Raw genomic sequence first — 22513 nt, forward strand, 5'->3', positions numbered from 1 at the left:
TTATTTGTCAAGGTATGGTATATCTGACTATGATAAATAACATTTGGGATGTTTGAGTTTACACGGGTACATCTGAGTCAAGGTATGGAATATCTGACTATAAATAAAAACATTTCGGATGTTTGAATTTACACTGGTACATTAGTCAAGTTACGGTATTTCTGAGTATGGTAACTAACATTTAGGATATTTTAATCACATGGGTACATTAGTCAAGGTATGGTATTCCTGACTATGATAAATAGCATTTAGGATGTTTGAATTTACACGGGTACATCAGTCAAGGTATGATATTTCAGACTATGGTAAATAAAATTAAGGATGTTTGAATTTACACAGGTACATATTAAGTCAAGGTGTGGTATATCTGACTATGAAAAATAACACTCAGGATGTTTGAATTTAAACGGATACATTATTCAAGGTATGGCATATTTGACTATGATAAATAACATTTTGATGATTGAATTTACAAGGGTACATTAGTCAAGGTATGATATTTCTGACTATGATGAATAACATTAAGGATGTTTGAGTTTACACGGTCGGGTACATCAGTCAACGTATGGTATTGCTGACTATGATAAATAACATTTAGTACAATTAAGTTAAATGTACACGGGTATTGGTGTTTTATCAGTACCGATATGGTTTCATGAGTTAAATCTGATGCAACGACCAAGAAATTCAAAGGAGGATTCTGTTGAATCAAATTGAAATGGGAAAAAGACAGAGACCTCATAAGGGGCCTTTTCACAGATTTTGGCATGTATTGAAAATTGTCATTAAATGCTTTATATTGATAATTGTAAACATTGGATCAACAAAGCTCCAGTAAAACAAGAATGAAATAAAAAAAGAAGAAAAAAAACAGTAACCCTCAGCTGAGCTGGAATCACTGACCCCTGGAGTCCTGGAGTAAACGTCTACCGCTAAGACCACTCGGCCATCTGTGCTTATACAATGATTGATGTATTTGATATTTTATATACCGTAAGCAATCCTCGTAGATTAACAAAATATAAAAACAACAACAGAACTCTCCAAATTATTCATTTGTTTCCTGTTGCAACGCTTTATAATTTCAGGTTTTTAAATTGTCAAAAGATGCATAATGGATAATTTAGAGCATCGTAATTGTTCCGAATTTTACTGTTTCCTCACCAAATATCATAACTATAACGAAAATTTGCAAATCTGAAACAACTTTTTTTTTTTTTTCAATTTACCAAAACGTGAAAAAGGCACATTTAATGCTTTGCAAAGCTCATGCCATTCCATTGGTGTCCAACATACATTCTTCTTTCTCCTCCTTTATGAAAATTTTGTATGAAAGTTACTGATGAAGTAATGTTTGGATGTTAGCATTAAGTATCATTTTAATGTTTTGGATTTTTTGTTTTGTTTGTTTATAATGAAGTTATGGACCTAAACATTAGAAATATAGGAATAGTGTGTAATTATAACAATACATGTTTTAATTGCATAATGCAGACTTTTAATTCACATATCAATTGCCAATTATTTCACAAGTTCTGCAATTAAATGACTGTCTTTATACATTATTTGATTATAACTATGGCATTTTAGTATAATGGCATACAATGGGAATTAAACAAATCTTTGCTAAATAAAAAAAAATAAGATTAAGGAAATAACATATTTCAATTTTATATTAAAGGTACTTAAGGTAAATCTACTTTTGTAAATATTAAAGATACCTATCATATCAAGACTTAAGTGTTTATTTTCACTTGCAACTGTTATGTGGCATTGTATCAATGATTATTGATATTATTATCATAATACACTCATTTAAATTTGTTTATTTTGATGGAATGTTATTTTGTAAGATACCAGTCTTGTCAGTTGTAAGTACCTGGCCAGTCATGGTGTGCATTTTCTACTGTAACAGTTGAAATGAAACCAACCGTCCATCGAAGTATACTTAATTTAATGTCATTAAAAGATTTCTTCCCTTCTTTATAATTACATTATAAAATTAAGGTTATAAACAAAAGGACATGTCCATTAAAAATCTTCCTTTATAGTTACAATATTTCTTGGATATGTCAAAACCATCAATTTTAGATAAAAACTTAGTGCAAAAGTAATGTATCTTTAGATACAATAGTTTTGCACCAAATTATATTGGCTAAAAAGGAATAAATTTTAACGCAACAGTATTGTATCTTGATATTAATCAAATACATTTAAATGAATCAATATTTAAACAAATTGTTAACTGTTATGTTTAAATACAGTTATTTACTACAAGTTTTAGCCTGGTTTTTATCAGGAAGTGAAAATTAGGGAAACAAGGATGTTTTTTTGATCTCCTGTAAAATTCTAAAAATGTGAGTTACAATAGTTTTGCGCCAAACCCTCGATATGTACAACACGCTTTGTTTGTCGGACAAAATGGGGGCCAGATTAGCGTTGCTGAGGGGTGTGTGAAAAATCGATATCTGATTGGCTGATCGAAAAATGACGGCGGAGCGAGCGATACTTTGGCGACTGGTCAATTGAAGAAGTTTTCATCCGATCGTCACCAAATATTTTCAGAAGTTGTGTATAGATGATATCTAGGTCAAGTTCAATTATGGGTGTCATGGTAAAGTTATCAAGTTGTCCAAAACCTTCAAAGGGGCGTATCTGGTTACAGTTTGGCACTCTTGTTGTCGCCTAAGGTGGTTCTTAAATTACACCCCTGATGCTGTAAGCAAATCCCACTGTGCACTTAAATCATATAGATTGCTGAATGACATTTTTGACTCCTGTTCAATAAAGGTCACACATACTCATTTAAAATGTTATATTATAGATTAGCTGCTTAGAGGTTTTCTTTTTCAATCATAAGGAGTCACCGTACAAAAATATAAACATGTGGCAGTGCATATATTTTACATATATGCCAAAGGAATAGGAACCATCACAAACAAATACAATGGCCATGACACTGCTTCAAAACTAGGCAAAGTAAAGGAAACAAGATAATTTAAAGTAAAAAAAGCATATATCATTGTAAAGAAGATATTTATTGTGTTGAATAGGTTAAATTAAGATGACAATTGCAACCAAAACATTGAAATGTTAGCCCCCGTTCTCACTGAGCTGCGACTTTATGACGATCATCCCGTTCAAGCCACGTTCTGAAAAAGGTTTGGATCAGGGAAGATTGAGGCCAATCTGAGTCTAAATCGAGCAATTTGGCAAATTATGGTCTTCATTTCGACTCTTTTCTTTTGTTGTCGCCTTTTGTCCGTCGTGCGTTGTCCGCTGTAACTTGTGCGACTTCAACATTTGCCTTGTTCACTCTTATTGTCTTATTGACACATTTATTGTCCAATCTTCATGAAATTTGGTCAGAAGATTGGTTTCAATGATATCTTGGATGAGTTCGAAAATGGTTACGTTTTCTTGAAAAACATGGCTGCCAAGGTGAGGGGCATTTTTCCTGATATGGCTATATATGGCTATAGTAAAATCTTGTTAACACTCTAGAGGCCACATTTATTGTTTCATCTTCATGAAACTTGGTCAGAAGATTCATCCCAATAATATCTTGGACGAGTTCGAAAATGATGCCGGTTGGTTGAAAAACATGGCCACCAGGGGGCGGGGCATTTTTCCTTATATGGCTATAATAAAATCTTGTTAACACTCTAGAGGCCACATTTATTGTCCAATCTTGATGAAATATGGTCAGAAGATTTGTCTTAATGATATCTTGGATGAGTTCGAAAATGGTTACGTTTGCTTGAATAACATGGTCGCCAAGGGGCGGGGCATTTTTCCTTATATGGCTATATAAGACTATAGTAAAATCTTGTTAACACTCTAGAGGCAGGGTTGGCACCAATCGACCACCCCCGGTTTTAACCGCCGGTTTTAACCGGTTAAAACCGCCCCGGTCAATACTCCCGAAGTGGTCATTACTGGTCAATACTGGTCGATTGAACTTTACCCCCAATTTTGATTTATATTCCGTGCCTAATTAAACAATATTGATAATATAAATTAAACAGACATGTTGCCAACAATGTCTTAAGCTATTAATACCCACTATTTTATACCTGTTCATGCAATTTGTAGGCCAATCTCTCAAAATTTGCAAATTAGTCAAAGTTGGTCAATTGGATTTTTCTGGTCGATTGAACTTTTTTAAAAATTGTAATGAATTATGAATGCTCAGATAATTCTGTGCTTGATTCAACAAGAACCTGAACCTGTCAATTACTGTGTATGAGTTGTTCCTCATGCCCCACTGTCCCTACAGTCTTCTAACAGTCTTCTCACCTATACAGGTTAGGGTACCCAAAACTGATGATAGGGCCTTAAATGGCACCTTTTTGACATGATCCTTACTTGTCATGTATTTTTGCATTGATTTCTTTAAATACTTTTTAAACAAAATAGTGAAAAAATCTTTCATTTTCCATTGATATAAAAATAAAAAACATATTAAGAAATAATTATTAAAAGAAAAAATAATTTAAAAGAAGAGTAGACCCACAATTAGAAAACATTATTTTTTGGCAAAATCAAGAACTTTGATTGTTTATTCATTTGAATACCAATTGAACTTTTAAATATGAAAGGGAAAAAACCCTCTTAATACAGAAAGGAAACAAGTTAAAAGTAACTATTAAGTACAATGCAATCTCCTTTTGTGTGAGTGATATGAAATAGCCTAAGGGCAGATTTGCTTAATTGTCAATATCAGAGACATAACACTGCATGCATTTTATTACCAATTAAGGCTTAGAGGCCAGATTTATTACCCTAGAATACACAAGAGTTCTGTTTGTCCATCTGCTTATCAAATAGATGTATCAATAGATAAGTGAAATACTATGGTACCTACAATAGTAATAATACTTTAGTAGCAGATGTGATACACTGGGTATCCGGAGAAGTGCCCCCCCGGAGAACTGCCCCCCGGAGAACTGCCCCCTTATTTTAAAGGTGGCGGAGAGGTGCCCCCCCATCAAATCGGTAGGGGCGGAGAACTGCCCCCCTGTCAGAATTTAGTAGGCGGATATCTTCCCCCCCATCAAATCTGTAGGGGCGGAGAACTGCCCCCCGGTGTCATATTAGTTATTAGTTACGTAGTGAAAACAATACTTACGGGTAATTTTACGTTATCGCCGTACACATTTTATCCGGTAACAATTTAATTTAAGTACAAGTATATTACCATTTATCGAACTGAATAACACAAATTGTCTAGAGGCATGTGATAATACTGTTTAAGGCCCTTGGTACGCATCTGCACCACTCACTATACATGAATGCCTTGTAAAAGTCGTGTTTTAATAAGAGCGCGAAACATAGTCGAGATCCACACAGGAAACGCGTGCGTGTTAATACTGGCAATGTGTTGCAACTAAATATAGACGTGCAACTCGGTACTTATGGAGGAAAAGTTACATCGGAATTAATTTACATTATAAAGATAGTATTGACCCATGGAAAAAAGTTAATTGACATATAAAAAAGTAAATTAATAGGCAAGGCAAAGGCAATAATTTAGCTGACTTGAAGAAAAAAGTGAAGTGAAGTTGAATTTATAAGCAATTTATTTATGTTGTTTAGTTAATTCATGTCTTCTAGCACCTTATCCGTCGGTAGCATCGCCAGACCGTCGAGTCGTCCGCAGTTTGCATTTTGAGCAGATCATGTCGACATGCCAAACAAACAAAATCGGTAACAGTTGCTTTAATTAGCAGCTAATAAGGCAGGCAGAGAACTTGTTACCGTTAACGATAAGTACCGCGATCTTTTAATCTTTTAATTGGTAGACCGGACCGACCTTAATTGTTAAGAACTTGTTAGCTTTGAATAAAGCCGCATACGGGTTTATTATATTGAACCGTCCAAATCCGTAATTGGCGAAAACAAACAAATAAATTATTGTTTTCAGCTGGCATAAGGATGGATTAAATTGCATGCTAATTGTTTGTTTTTATTACGGGGAAAATATCAAATAATTCAGCCGCGAAAACTTTTTATTAGCAAAAAGTTATTTGTTTTTCTTTGTTCACATTGACGAAAATCACGTGATTATAAAGTTGGCGACGTGACGACGTCCATGCCGAGGTAGGTATTTTATGCCGTTTTATAACTTTTATTACTTGTACAACTTTATATTACTTTTGAAATTTCACTCAATTTCCATACATAATAGCAAGAAAGTTACTGGCGTTATTGTCATTATAATACTCGCTTTATATATCACCGCTATTTCTTTAATTAGGGGGCACTTCTCCGGGTCATCAATTCTGACAGGGGGCAGTTCTCCGCCCCTTATTAATCAGCAGGGGGGCAGTTCTCCGCCCTATACAAAAACAGTGAGGGGGCAGTTCTCCGCCCAGTGAAAAATCTTTGGGGGGGCAGTTCTCCGGGGGGGCACTTCTCCTAGAGCCGATACACTGAGATAAAGGTATTGCCTTAGTCCTTATGTATTTGTGGCTGTTTCCATAAATAATAAAGAAGTAACTTTTACAGCTTTTAAGATTTTTTTTACAATAAATAACTCAGAAAAGAGTTTATCAATTACAGAATAATTATTCATTTAATATAAAATGGCTCCTTTGTGATGTTTAAATGCTACAATTTTCAATCGACCAGTATTGACCAGTAAAGACCAGTAATGACCAGTATTGACCGGTTTTAACCGGGTATTGACCGCCGGCCCGGTCAATACTCAATAGACCGGTCAATATGCCAACCCTGTCTAGAGGCCACATTTATTTTCCTATCTTCATGAAACTTGGTCATAAGATTTGTCCCAATAATATCTTATCTCAGGTGAGCGACTTTGGGCCTTTCAGGCCCTCTTGTTTCTTGTTTGCCACGATCCCGCTACTGCTTGTTTTGAGCATGTTCAAAATGAGCGTGGCGAGAGCGTTTAGCTCTCCGATCATGAAGACTACAGCGATCATACTGCACTTACGAAGAGTCCACTACGTTTCTCCTGGGATTTGTCATGATCGGCCACGCTTCAGGGCCCTTGCTACACTTAGGGGGATTGAGAATTTTAGTTAGTGATTGTATATAACTAACTGCCATTTGTGATTATGGTTTAATGACAAAGGTGCCTATTTGTAGAAATAAGATTTAAAACAATATGTTTTAGTTGTGGTCAAGGGAATGGTAATTGTTTTATTTCTAAAATAAAAGTGTAGCTTAAAAATCATTTGATTTTTTTCTTAGCACATGAACCATACAACATCATTATCTTCAAGATCATGTATGGGATCAAATGTAAAAATGCAGTACCTGGTATTAAAGATTTTTATGCCCACAGTATGCCCCAACATTCCGTTCTCGGAGATTTTTTATGCAAAGGTTTCAGATATAGAGCTGACTTTTGGTATTGAGTCTAGCTACATGACCTGCAGATGAAGTGTGAGTTGCGTTCCGGTGCATTGATTTTTGGTGAAGTTATGGGCCTTTGACTTAACAACAGTTTTCTTTAAAATATCTGCTATGCGGCATCAAAGCGGAGTATGGGGCATTGTCAAACACAGGTCTTGTTGTTTTATGTTTATGGTTAAGCAATAACGGGGTAATGGGGGTACAGGAAATACATTTCCTATTTATACTTTCAACATAGTGTGTGTCTTTTGAATAGCTTTAAATTTTAATATTCAAATGGGACCATCGCCAGGGCAAAAAGTAAATAGTCTGACCAATATTTAACTAGACTAGGACTCAGATTATATAATTTGGTGCAGACTGAGTAATTAATGACTTTGAACAGTGACAGATTTAGTTATACTTTTGCCTCACTGTACAATTTGTTGAGTTATAAATAATTTTGGAGTTTATGTACTTCTTACTTGTTAAATTCACAATTTGCATTTAAAATTCCATAAAAACTTAAAATGAACAAATACAATATTTCGAAAAATAAAGTTACCACATAAAAATTCAATGTTGCTTATAGCAAAAGCCAAAAAATCTACGCTAGATCTGGTTTGGTACCATAGATTTAACAAAATACAAAACGCTCTTTTTTGTTTGTTTTTATGGGTTAACTTTATTTTACGAAATATTTTGTGAAATATTTGTTGACTTTTTAGAGTATTTGTTACTTAAAACCTCTGAATGACCAGACATTAGGAAAAGTTTTTTAAATGTTGATTTTTAATTGCTCACATGCCGGTAGTTAATCAAAAGAAGTGTCTGTTTAACCCTTTCCCATATAGATACGTTTCTTGACGCATTTGTAGTCCTCTAGAAAGTTACATTTAATTAAATACCTTTCTTACTAAATCCAAGTTAATAAGATTTCAGTTCCAACCCTCAGATACTGATGAGCAGCAAACAGTGTAAAACCTGAACAGACTGCGAGTTACTCGCAGGCTGTTCTGGTTCTATGCTGTTTACACATAGCCATTTTCACTTTGCTTCTCAGTAGGAAAGGGTTAAATAGTGCATTCAATGACTTGTAAGTTGATTCAATATGCATAAGATACATGTGTAAGATTATTATACTTGTTATGAAGAATTGTTGATAATGTTCTTGAACACCAATGCAAGCATCCTCATCATTTGATACTACTGTAAAAAGGCTTAGTAAAGGATATTAGAACTAGATTAAACATGCGCAGACCTTGTGTGCCATGGACAATAATCCTTGATGCAAATCAATAGTTGCAATTTTGTGTGGTCAAACTTTATGTTTGATTAAAACTGGTGGACCATCATTACAGCTGATATGGAAACGTTACAGGAAAAAAATCTTGGTCAAGGTCAATTGATCATTGCTTTACTCGAAAAGCATAGGACTTTTGCCAAATTCACCATGGGTTACAAACAACCATTATTTACTTCAGAAAAAATAAGTTTGGCTGCAGGATTTTATTGATCAAATCATAAGATCAAATTATCATGTGAAGTAAGAATTATTCAATTAGACATCAATCTGAGAAAAAACTGTCCAATAACAATGGTTTCTACACAGGTTTACCATTTATATTGAAATTTGAGAAAATACAAGAAATGCCATAAATAAAGACCAATATTGAGATAGAAAAGTTACAGCCCATGTTGCAGTGAGACTACGTACACCAATACACTTCAACATTTCCAGGTAAAGCATAATAATGGTGGCCAAGCAGAAAAAGACGCGGGGTCCCTACAAGAAAAGGCAAACGCCCGTTGTCCAGGCCAAGGGTTTTGCGCCTACAAGGGGACGACCTATGAAGGTTGAGGTTGATCTCTTCATGGAATGTGAGGAGGAAAGTCTGTCCATAGCCCAGATTAAGGCATTCAAAGAAGCGGAAGCAGAGCATGAAAAGGTACCAGTAGGCTACGCAATTTGATGCATTTGTAGTCCCTTAGAAAACCAAATTTTATTTAAGACTTTTCTTGCTATTTCAAGTTTAAAGGCCTTCATATCCATTCTAAAGACAATGATGAGCAGCAAACAGCATAAAACATGAACATCCTGCGAGTAACTAGCATTCTGGTATGGTTTAATGCTGGTTGCATATAACTTTTTAGATTTATTCCAGAGCATGAAAAGGTCAGTAAAGACTTACAATTTTATTCACTTGAATGCCACCATAGAGCACCTTATGTTGCTGTTCAAGAGCAAGTAGTGAGGCAAGATTGGATTGAAATATCAATTATGTTTTTGGTCAGATTTTGGGCCAAAACTTTATACCTCTTCCCCAATTGACCTTTCGACAGCGAGAGTGAAGCCACGCCCCCCGATTTCAAGGGAGGTCACTCCGCCGAAGTCCGTCATAAAACTGGCTACGCGAATCGGTACGTTGGAAGATATTCACAAAGATTTCGGTCCAAATTACATGAAATGTTTCTATTGCTATCATGTTTTATTTAAAATGTGTTAAATGTAATGTATCAAATAGGTGTTTAGCTCCCCTCAAAGATATAGTACCAGAAAGGCCGTTTACCAAAAAGGCTTCCCAAAAAGTCCGCATCAGTGAACCAAAAACGCCTCATGGTATACCAGAAAGGCCATACAATATTTTTATTATCATTGAATAGTTATGCTGAATATAATTATCATATCTATGAAATAGTCATAACTTTTTTATAAGTCTACTTAAAAGTCGTTAATCTATAGTCAAAGTCGGCCAATTATCGCAAATTATCACATACAGTATGCATTGTCGTTTGTCACAATACTTTTCATTGAGTAATAGATGTTTCAGTTTTTTAATTAAAAGCCGTTAATTTTGCAACCGATGGCAATATTGCAAATGTGGCAAAGGTAAGTAAATTTATTATATAAGAAGACAAAGAACGTTATATTGAAATCCGATATAACACATATCTATAATGCGTTTGGTCAAAATGACCCATGAGCATTGTTATAATCGTGTAACATAGTCAATGTCGTCAAAAAAGTAACATACACAATATATTTTTAATTTCCTCTTAAACTATTTTTTGCAATGTTTAAAATATAAGAAGTTGAAAGAATTTTCATGTACAAAAAAAAACTCGCTAATCAGACTGGCTATCAAAGTGTCAAGGGTCATTCACAGTTTGCGGCATCTGTTTTGATAACGGATTAGTAGAAAGCCCACATATGGTGTAAAATGACATTTATTGGCAACTATTGATAATTACATGCGCATTTTAAAATAGTTTCTTAACTTTTAACGATATACAACTAGCTACATTAAATTCGGAAGATTTAAACCGAAAGAAATAAAAATGCTCTATTTTATGTGATATTATTAAAAATTATAACTGATTGTCTTTATTATTACGCATTTCATTAGCATTAATAATCTAGTTAGCAAAGTTTAGAATATTTTTTTATTAGCCGACTGCATTAGAATGTCAAATTTATTTAACGTTAGCCACCTTTGAAAATATGGTTTTAAATGTTCCTTTCTAATTTCTCTATATAGAGGAAAAACAAGTAAAAAGTGATACTCGTTTTCTATAGCGTGTCCGGTGCAAAACTTACATATTCTATTTTCGCGTAGTATCTTATTATGACGACCTTAGAACAAACGTCGAGGTGTTTTGCTTTCGGGCGATAGCTTAATATGTTGAGATTAAGCTGTTCGTTGAGACGACTACAAAGACGAATCCAACGTTTGCATTTTTTAAGATTAGTACCCGGTTAATGGAACGGAAAAAACGTAGTTCCATCTTTTAACCGTTCTGGATACATTGTGTCTGAATAACAAGTGCCATAACAGCACCTTTTAACCATTTCTTTGTTTAAAACACAACATTACGTATAAGCTTATGTGACGAACAACGGCGAGTTTGACGGACAAAATGGCGGATAGAAACGGGCCTAATCTATGCAGTAATCTGATTGGTTAATAAGCCTGTCAATCAATCGGCTGTCGAAAGGTCAATTGTAAAAAGTTTTGTTTTTTTCAGAATGACTGCCTAAATTTCTCAATTAAAGGTTTCCAAAATTACAAATCTCAACATTCAGGTTGTTTCCCTATCCAGCGGTATGATTTAACAAACATAAGCAAATATAATGTTAAAAAACACTTAATATTTGCCGTAAAAAGACGAGAACAATTTCCCCAATTTTGGTTAAAATGTTAGATTTTTCCAAATGCGAAGGGCCCAACCCCCATTTCACAAATAAAACAGCAACAAGACAGAATAAGAACTACAAAAAATCTTGATGGTCCACATTGACATTGTAATATAATTTAAAAATTCGGTTATTGATTTGTGTTTCAATTGATGTTCCTCTTTTTTAGGCAAATAACTTAATAAAGTTAGCGAGAGGCACTGGCAATACCTTGGTCCCCTCAAATTCTCCCAACACCTTCAACATAGTGCCTCTCAAACCATTGCCTCTCAACCCTCCGGGACAAGTCATTGCCTCGTCCTACACCCATGTCTCGGAAGCTGTCACCTCAGGTAACCAAGGGATCCAAATTCTGACTAGCAACCAGGGCCCCCAGAATGCAGTTTCTGTGCCTGTGTCCCCCGTGGAGCAGCCTTCGAGGGGTCTACCCCCTCCTAGACCAGCTCAGTTCCTGAATAAGCAGCAGCCACCAGCTAACAGGGGTGAGCCTTGCAGATAAATGTGTGAATGTTTTAATGATATATTTGAACCAATAAGATTAAGTTGAGAATGTATTCCTTATGCCTAAATGGACAACTTCTTTCTAAATACTTACATTTTTGCTGGAAGAAAATTTCACCATTTAACATAAAAGGCAATGTCAGCCATAATCCTCTGCTATTTATAGCACTTGCCCCTGCACCCATAAGCCCATCTCCCGACATCATCCTGGTAGGTGAAACTCCACCGCTGGTGACCAATACGTCTCTAGGCAGTCCAGTTTCCTTGGCAACCAGCATGCTGAATGTGACCCAGTTCTTGACCTCACACAGCATATTGGCAAAGCAGGTTTGTGTTTAAGTTTGCTTTTCTTACCTCTTGATATGAGTCAGTAAGTAACCTAATTGTCACACACAACATGATGAAAACAATTGTTCTTGAAATCACTCAAAGCAAAAACTGTGATAAAATTAAGCAGTACTTATTGGTTTTCTGACGAAGATATTTCAACTGCTTAATTATCCCCTCCATAGGCAGAGGGATATTGTTTTGGCGTTGACCCAGTCCGTCTCTACGTCCGTCCGGAGCCATATCTTGGAAGTGCTTTGGCGGATTTCATTTAAACTTGGTATGAGTATATATATGGATAAGAGGATGATGCACGCCAAATGTCATTGTACACCATATGTTAATAACAGAGTTATGGCTCTTTGTATCGTGAAAAAATGCTTTTTTGAGTGTCAAATATAACACTTTTTTGTCCAGAAGCATATTGGCGGGGGATATCAATTCAACGAATTTGCTTGTTCCTATATCAAGTACACATGCCTATTTACCCAAATAAAGCAGAAGTTACCGTCCTCTGACTTCTTGTAGTCATCTGCAAGGTTTTATTATTGTCATCAGGGGTCTAGCTAGGCTCAAAATTTAGGGAGAAGTCACTTTTCCCTAAAGCCAAAATAGGGAGAATTGGTAACATCATTTGGAGAAATGGTACATTTGCATAATAGATCTTACACATGTAGTTTTACAAATATTTTGTGGCAACTTTAAGGATAAGTGGTTTCTGTTCAGCGTTCGATCAACTCTTCACTTGTTTTATACAATAAGACATGTTAAGTGTATAAAACCTACATTTTTCTTATTTCTCATTGATTGTTGATAATGATGGTACTTATTTTTTTTTCCTGAACAGGTGTAATAAACTTCAATTGTAACAAACCAGTAATGTTCAGAATCTTTTTACTTCCTTGTTAATTTTAAGCAATTCAACATTAAATAAAATTCATATTTTGTTACAAATATTTGTTTTAAATTAAAAATTCATTTAAAATCTCATTTTACAGCAGATATTCCAAATCTGACCTGTAAATGAGCCCCATATTTATTGCCAGTGCTAGGATACCTTTTCCCATTTGATCATTCTTGAGTATTGTTTTTATAATGGGCCATTTAACTTTGCTTGAGCATAGTTATTTGTATCCAGCACATGGCAATTAATCAAGCCATTATCTATGGACAATTTTAAGAAGTCTAAAAGCTTCAGACTGTTCTTTTGAATGTTCAACTTTGCATGACCTGTAAATGGGGCAACTTATGGTTGAGAATCCTCCTGTGTCCAATTCTCCACATCAAATTGATTTTTATCTGTCAATGTCTGGCACAAACAAATCATTAAAAGGGGGAGAAGTTACTTCACCTTCATGAAATTAATGTGCGAAATTAATATTCCCTGGGCAAACAAATCGCCCACTTTGCCCACTCGCGAGACCCCTGGTCATCCATAAAAAAAAAACAACTCACATGTGTCTTGTGTCATGGGATTAATGCACATGAGATGTTTTCTATAGTTTTCTTTTTATTTAATCTATTCCAGTCACTTTCTTGTTATGTATTTAATTAATATTTTATTAATGTGATAGCATAAAGCTTAGATTAGTTTTATCCATCCTAGGGTAAAAGCTCAATTGTATACTATAGTTGTTATCCCATCAATTTGGCTGGTGTTATTAGATACAATCTAATTCTATTCTTTACAGGGGTTCAAATTGGTTACTGTTCCCTCCAATCAACCCATACGGAACCAGTGGGCCATTAGACCTGTTCTGATGTCGGTAAGTTCATAAAATGTGGCAAGGCCCAAAGATCACAGAACAATATTAGGCATTATCATTCATGCCAGACGTCCCGTTCGTGGCGGGAAGGTCCCATTGTAGGGGTGTTTGTCCTGGTGTCCCGATGTGAGACAATTTGTCCGGACATTCATAAATAATAACATGCCTTCTATAAGTTCACAATAAAATTTGCTATTCAAGCTCTGTCTGGCTTATATTTATCATCGCTTATCTCTTTATTTCCCCCTACAGGCTTTTTCCGCTCCATTTTGGGAAAACGCCACACTGGAATTTTGGGAATTTCGCGTCGTGAAAACCACCATTTTGGGAAATAAATTAATCGCAAAATTGGCTCAATTGGGAAAAATTATCGCATGTAAAAAGTGTTTCTTATATTTCAAAGAAGCCGTTAACTGGTAAATAACGACTATTTTGATAACTTATTATTAAAATTTAACAAAATATTATGAACATGTGTAATAAGTGCAGGTTTTTTAATCTGAATTTGGGGAAAAGGCCTGACCTTTTTTTAGGTGAAAAAAATCGCGCGAAGCGCCGGATTTTTAGTAAAATAAGGAAAGTCTTATATAATCATTAACATATTTTACAGTTTTAAAAACAAATTCAAGGCAAAAAATAATTTAGTTATGCAGTACTTTCTATTTTCTACACTGGATCAGGTTAACTCATATATTTTAAGGTTAAAAAAAAAAAAAAAAAAAAATTTTTTTTTTTGGAATTGGGAATTTTTTTTTCAATTGGGAAAAAGACAACCAGATTTGCATTGGGAATGGGGCCGAATTTCGGACCCGTGGCATAGGGCGGAAAAAGCCTGCCCTATTAACAAACCATGTCTGCTACACGAGTGCACCAGTTGTGTTTTTGACACCTTATCAGCGATTTATGTGCATTTATTGATTTTATGAGGCATTCACACCAAGGGGTTGCTAATTGCTATTGATAGCTTTTGTATTACATTGCCTTATCAAGCCCAAAGATACAATTATGTAGTATTTTGTGTTTTATACCACCTGAGGCTATAAAAATCTAACAAATTGATTGCTGACCAATATATATTGATGTTTCACATAAATTTACTTTGGTTGTAGCCAGATTTTCAGAAAATAGTTTGTACATTGACAATTGGTTGAATAAAATTAGCAGTGTTTCAGATTGGCCCCAATTGCCTCAGGACAGGTGACCTAAATGGTAAATTTTTTCTGGACATTTGTCCTAAATCATAAATAAACTTTCAGACAGTTCTGTGATCGTACGGTTAATAAAAAAACCATTTCAAAACTAGATCCAATGACATTTTACTTCGAATAACACTTAACTATAGACTTCCTGAGAGTTAAATTATTCATGGTCAAAACAATTTTCTAAGCACTGCTCTTTTCCATGCCTTTAAAGGGATCTTTTCACGCTTTGGTAAATTGACAAAATTGAAAAAAGTTGTTTCAGATTCGCAAATTTTCGTTTTAGTTATGATATTTGTGAGGAAACAGTAATACTGAACATTTACCATGGTCTAATATAGCCATTATATGCATCTTTTGACGATTTTAAAACCTAAAAATTATAAAGCGTTGCAACGCGAAACGATTGAATAATTTGGAGAGTTCTGTTTTTGTCGTTAAATTTTGTGAAACTACGAAGATTGCTTATATAAGGTATAAAATACTTCACGTCTATGTACTCGGCGAAATAGCTCAGTAGGCTAAAGCGTTTTTACTTCAGGACTCTGGCAGGACTCCAGGGGTCACTGGTTCGAAACCTGGTCCGGGCAATGTTCTTTTCCTTTTTTAAATTTTATTCTTGATTTTTTACTGGAGCTTTTACGATCCAATGTTTACATTTATTGATATAAAGCATTTAATGAATAAGTTAAAAAATGCCAAAATCTGTGAAAAGGCCCCTTTAAGGCCGCTTCAAAAGAGGTCCCTTGGCCTTGCCATTAATACTTATCCATGTGCTGAGTGTATGGGTTTAGCCTGTTTCTCAAGGCTTTAGAGTTTGATTTTTTAACTGAAAATCCCCATTCACAGCCTGTTTTCTGGACATGTGATGGCAAAACTGACCATTTTGAGAGGTTAGGAAATTTATCAATATGAAACTTTATTATCATGTGCCACAATGTAAAGTTAGTTGCAATAATCCAAGTCCCAGCTATTGACCTTCCGGATGAGCTGTACTTGTGTACTCATAAAAGCTCAAAGCATTCAAGGACAACTAAATGTATTTAAAGAGAGAATTTTAAGGGTACAATTAATAGTGAAGTCTCTATTCTGATGTGTAAGAGTTTTCTATTCAAAACTCAAACAGAAATTAACTAATGCTTATACTTAGATACATATAACCCTGTTGTACGTATTGATCGATGGATGCATACATGTTCCAACTTTATCCATTACCCATAATCCAGTTGCGTTTACATTAAATGTCGAATATTAAAATTCTGAAGATTTTTCAAATTAATGTTATTATGCCCATTTGCGAATTAAACAAAACGTTTACAGTTGTGTGAAATAAATTCAAAAATACTTTGTTAAAACGCTTTATGCGTCGAATAAATTTTTCGACAATATTAGGCATGAAGTGCGCAATTTCCACGAGAATTGCACCCGGTTGCCATCATCAGTTTTCTAAGTAACTAGCCACGATTTCATCGTGGAGGTGTACAACGTAGTGTCAGATTAGAATGGTAAGTCTAACAAAGCAAACAACTTGCCACAAAACCAAACACTTCTGTCAATTACTTCAAGTGTCGTCTGCATAATTTTAATGCAGGTATTGACTGCCAATGAGGGCTGTAGCTCACTCAAAGTGTGCGCTCTCATTGGTCAATATCAATTTTCCAACACAACGACGCTAAGGTGGGCATAAGTTGGATAAATAGATACATATTATTGACAGACGATCGTAAATCGGCTCTTTAAATTTTCGGCAAAGTCAATATCGATTTGATCTTTAAAAATACTCATGGATATGAAGCACGCAAATTTTCTCGCACACATGCTGCAAATGTGCACAATCTTTGGAAAAATAGTGCGATTCGCGTAATCCCGCGGTCTAGAACGCACACTGATATTTGATTGTCCAAAAGACTACTTATTCCTACAGAAATGTACCGGTCACATGGTCTGACAAACGGTATATTTGTCGGTCCAATTTTTGCCCTGAATTTAATTTCTTCGGTTATATGAAAATTTTATCTGCCAAAAGGCGAAAGGCCGATCCAATCTGAAACACTGAATCAGTGCACGATGCGTGCACATTGCGTTTCACAATTTACATAGTGTTTTTCCCAGGAGGGCAAAGCAGCATGGCGCATTACTTTCAAAAAGGGCATTTCAGCGCGCAGTTTAGGCAAAAAAGGGCAAAAACGTTCCCTGAATACCTGAATTACGGGGCAACATGTAATCACATCTAAAGCAGTTGTGGAAAAAATAACATATAAACAAGCACATTAAATGGTAATTGATGTATTTAACTTACTATGATTTATATTAATGTATTTACCTTGCAATGTACATTTAAGTTCCATGCTGTTTCAATAAACTGTGCAGCACGACAAACATAATAAAGCAATATATGCATATGAATCTGATTATACACAGATCCACTAACATATTAATGAAACCATGTTTGTCTTATCCCATTTTCTAACAATAATCTTGCCAGATGTTTAAAATAACATTGCGAGTTAATTGATCGCTAACAATATGCAAACACTCGTTTCCGTGACATACATCCACCAAGTAGATTACAAATAAATAAATAATGTTGTTGCTATCTAAAACATTTTTATGCATCGTTGATTATCACAGACATTTCATTAATTCCTTCTTAATGTATAATCTCCATCGTTAATTTGATCGTTTACGACGTTATTTGCCATTTTTGCCGAGTCGCAATTTAATTCTGTATAGTCCGCCATGTTGTTCAAATGTCAAATGATGTAAGCGACAGGTGTGCATGACAACGTTAAATCGTATACGCGATTCACATTTTGTTAAATTAGTATACGTCTCAGTAATTATTTCAATAATTAGATCTAATTATCTTAAAGACGAAAGCAATAAAGAATAAATTTGTTTGTGTTTTTAAATGTAATTATGCGTAAAAATATATGTTTTGATGTAACTGAATAATGCATGCAATGCACAATTGCCACGAGCATAACATCGAGTTTTTCATCAAAAGTCTCCGAAGTAAGTGCGCTTGGTATAACATAGCCTCTGGCATTATCGATTGATACTGACACGGGGTTATTCACGCATGACTAATTCACAGCTTTGGAGCAGACTACCTATAAATCGAGCACTGTAATAGATTAAATCTGCTCAAATAATATAGTCGATTAGAAGTTGACGTCTCTCGAGTAAATCAAGCACAGTCGGAGCGTCACAGACGCTGATTTTGCGGACCAAGTTAGATCGTAAGGCAATAAAGATGTTATCGATAATGGCGCGTGGCGAAATTTGCTTTTGAAAAGAAGGGTGCGTGGCGAAATTTGCCTTTGAAAAGGGCAGCGTGGCGATCCTGGAGGGCGGCGTGGCTTTTGGCCACGCTTAAATGGCCTGGGAAAAACACTATTACATATGTTCAATTTTGGCCTCTGTCCCGTTTGGATGTTAAATAATGGGCATGCCCTATATTTCACTTTCTGGAGTCTCTGCATGACATGTGTGTTTACTTCCATAAAATGGAGAATGTTTGTGTTAATGAAATTCTTAAACACATTTATTGTAAAAATTGGACAGAAATAATGAGTTTTTGTTAGTTTGATTACTGACTACATTTCAGGTGGCATGATTGATCATTTCAGGTGTCCAGCTTTTTGGTCAAATGTCCTTTTGACATTTTTAACTCATCTATTTTTTGAAAAAAAAAAAAGAGCTATTTTCATCACCTTGGCGTTGGTGTCGGCGTCTGGTTAAGTTTTGCGTTTAGGTCCACTTTGTTAACTCTGGCTTGCATTTTGACAGAATTAGGTGCCCTTTTTATACTTAGAAAATGGAAAATTTTGGTTAAGTTTTGTGTTTAGGTCCATTTTATTCCTTAAGTATCAAAGCTATTGCGTTCATACTTGCAACACTAACTAGCTATCATAAGGGGACTGTGCAGGCAAAGTTATGTAACTCTGACTGGCATTTTGACAGAATTATGTGCCCTTTTTATACTTAGAAAATTGAAAATTTGGTTACTTAGAAAATTGAAAATTTGGTTACTTAGAAAATTGAAAATTTTGTTAAGTTTTGTGTTTAGGTCCACTTTTTTGCTAAAGTATCAAAGCTATTGCTTTCATACTTGCAACACTTACTAACTATCGTAAGGTGACTGTGCAGGCAAAGTTATGTAACTCTGACTGGCATTTTGACAGAATTATGGGCCCTTTATACTTGAAAATTTGGTAAAGTTATGTGTTTTGGTCCACTTCACCCCTAAAGTATCATAGATATTGCTTTCATACTTGGAACACTCGCAAACTATCATAAGGGGACAGTAAAGGACAAGTTACATAACTCTGGTTGTCATTTTTACTGAATTATGGCCCTTTTTTTGACTTAGTAACTTTGAATATATGGTTACATTTTGCGTTTAGATGCACTTTACTTCTAAAGTATCAAGGCTTTCAAACTTCAAATACTTTCATGCTATCATGAGGGTACTGTACCTGGCAAGTTGAATTTTACCTTGACCTTTGAATGACCTTGACTCTCAAGGTCAAATTATTAAATTTTGCTAAAATTGCCATAACTTCTTTATTTATGATTAGATTTGATTGAAGTTTTCTTCTAAATAACATTTGCATAAAAAATATGCAAGGCATATGAATTGAAGGAGTTATAAATCAGAGGATTGAAAAATGGTTGCATGGAAAAGTGTCATTTTGCTTCCATTAAAATCCCAGACCATTTAAATATTATTCTTGTTCAGCTTACACTGAATATTTTTAAGCTCGCCTGAGCACATAGAGATACACATAGAGCTCATGGGGAGCTTTTGAGATACATGTACTTTGAGGACTGTCCTCTGTTGGTGCACGAGGTCTGTCAGCTAGCTTTGTCATTGAATGACTTCTCCTTCTGAACCCCTTGACAGATTTTAGTGATACATCAAACAAATGAATCTTAGGAGACACTTTCAAAAATGTATTGAATCGTTAAGGCTCATTCGTACACTTGTCTACAGAGCTAAATATGTATAATGAAAAAATGAAAACTTAGAAAAATCTTTGTTTGCTCAGACTACTATATTTGGTGTGTAACAAAGTCTAATGGTCAGCTAATAATTTGTTTGATATCATGGCCCTTGGATTGAAATTTATCACTCCCCTAAGGTCACATGATTGATATAGACGCAAATACTGGCATATGTAGTAAACAGTGTAAAATGATCCCTAAAACCATACAGGTCAGGGGTTAAATATATTGTGTGTTACATTTTAGGGTGGTCCTCTACCAGGCCAGTAAAAATCATGCCCCTCAGGTCAAAACTGTCCAGGCCCCAGAGACCAAATGATTTGTGAAGACTTACATTGTAAATAACTTAAAAAATCTTCTCTGAGACTGCAATGGTCATGGATGAAACATTTGATTCAAAGTATTTATGGTGGTTCTCTACCAAGTCTGATCAAAGCATGACCCTGGGGTAAAATTTTCCCACCGTAGATGCAAGTTTCGCTCATAGTGAAAGCTTTAAAAAAAACATTCTGAAACTGCAAGGTCCAGAGTTTTGTTGTTGGGTATGTAGAGTCATACATTGCTCTTTTTTAGGCTTGTGCAAATCATGCCATGGTGTTAAACCTTGCCACACCCCAGAGGTCTTATTAATTTAAGAGACTGTTTGTCAATAATTTTAAAAAAATCGCTGAAACCGCAAGAGTCAGGAGTTAGATTTTTGGTTTGTAACATTTGATAGTTTTCCACCTCATGCAACTTCTATATGACAAAATGAGGTCCTGTCTATACATCTGTTTGTCAGACTGGACAGTGTTAATTTTAAACCGTTTTAAAACCCAAAGTTGTATACTCGTGTTATTATTTTAGTCGCAGTCCCAGACAATGCACTCGGGTACTGCAATGCCAGTCAGTATAGTTACCCAGCCTGGTGCCAGGATGCCTTACACTGTACCGGGAACCTCCATGTCTCATGTGAGAAGTAAGTATGCAAGAAGACATAAGAACTAAGGTCGCCATGGCCTAGTGGATATGGTGTCCGCCAAGCCACCGCGAGTTCACAGGTTAGATCCCTATTAGGTAAGCGTTCTGTAGATCTCTCCCATGGACACTTAGTACTCGTTCTAGTTCCAGGAAGCAGACTCGAGAGCATTTCAAATACGCATTAAGCTTTCGATGCAATCAAGCTATTATATTTAGGTTTAAACTAAGACCTAAGAACCAGCCTGTGTTTGATGGATGGCTTAAGGGAATGATCTAGAGTGAACTAGCAGGGTCTGCACACTGCTTGTTTTTTCTTCCCCCATGCTGCCCCTCAATGGGTCAACAAATCGGTGTTAATGTCTTTCAAAATTTAAATATGGTAACAGGCCATGGCAATGAACACAAATGCTCTTAAAAACTTTTATTACAATTAATAGACTAAGCAATTATTTGAAATAGCAAATTATTGTAGAAAAGAATTCCTGAAGAAAAAAGAGCTTCTGAGACTTATTAAATATCACAGATTGTTAATTAAAGTGGTCATATTGCACCCTTTTAATTTACATTCAATTTGTTAAAATGATACGATTTTCAGAAATTCTTTGGAATAACTGTCTATTTGGATGCTTTATTATTTGCTGTCAAAACTGAAAACTTTTAAGTGCTTGTGCTGAAGTAATTTAAATATTGTTTATTAGAGGATCTATTTCTTTTAACTAATATCCAGTAATGGTGGAAAATCGGAAAGTGGACTTTGTAAAATGTTTTGCGAATTGAAATTTTTCGTGCATGATTGATATACAGAGTTAATAAAATTTATGGGTATCTTCAGAATTTTTTTTGTGTGTTAATATTATTAAGGTCACTTATCAAAAGAATGGGCTTAGACTCATTGACAGATTAATCAGTTGATTGCAGTAAAATTGAAGAACACTAGGTGTTCCCTGAAATTTCTCACCTAATAATGAATGTGTTTGGGGATTCTTTTTTTTCTATGTATTACCGGGGTAGGCACATTTAATTAACACTTATTCAGAGTATAATTGTTGAGTTTTTGATAAAGGTAAGTTTATTTAGTAATGCTCAGACTAAAATGAATAATGCGCCTTCTTTCCTGACTCTTATTGATGTGTTACCAGTTAATCGTGATTTTCTTTCGGCTAAACATTCAAATATAAAACATGATGATTTCA

The 22513-nt window shown here is 35.0% G+C and overlaps 1 protein-coding gene across 3 annotated transcripts in view; it reads left to right on the top strand.

The window, feature by feature from the left end:
- The window catches only part of LOC127868179 (uncharacterized), a 76680-nt gene that overhangs the window by 7635 nt on the left and 46532 nt on the right, over positions 1–22513 (top strand). For all 3 annotated transcript variants that reach the window (XM_052409814.1, XM_052409816.1, XM_052409815.1), the window contains exons 2-6: positions 9104–9311; positions 11727–12039; positions 12225–12385; positions 14077–14151; positions 21207–21318. In XM_052409814.1, coding sequence (XP_052265774.1) covers positions 9117–9311; positions 11727–12039; positions 12225–12385; positions 14077–14151; positions 21207–21318 — 856 coding nt within the window. In that variant the 5' untranslated portion in view covers positions 9104–9116. The remainder of the gene's footprint in view (positions 1–9103; positions 9312–11726; positions 12040–12224; positions 12386–14076; positions 14152–21206; positions 21319–22513) is intronic.

This window comes from Dreissena polymorpha, chromosome 2 (assembly GCF_020536995.1).
Source record: "Dreissena polymorpha isolate Duluth1 chromosome 2, UMN_Dpol_1.0, whole genome shotgun sequence".
Classification (NCBI taxonomy): Eukaryota; Metazoa; Mollusca; class Bivalvia; order Myida; family Dreissenidae; genus Dreissena; species Dreissena polymorpha.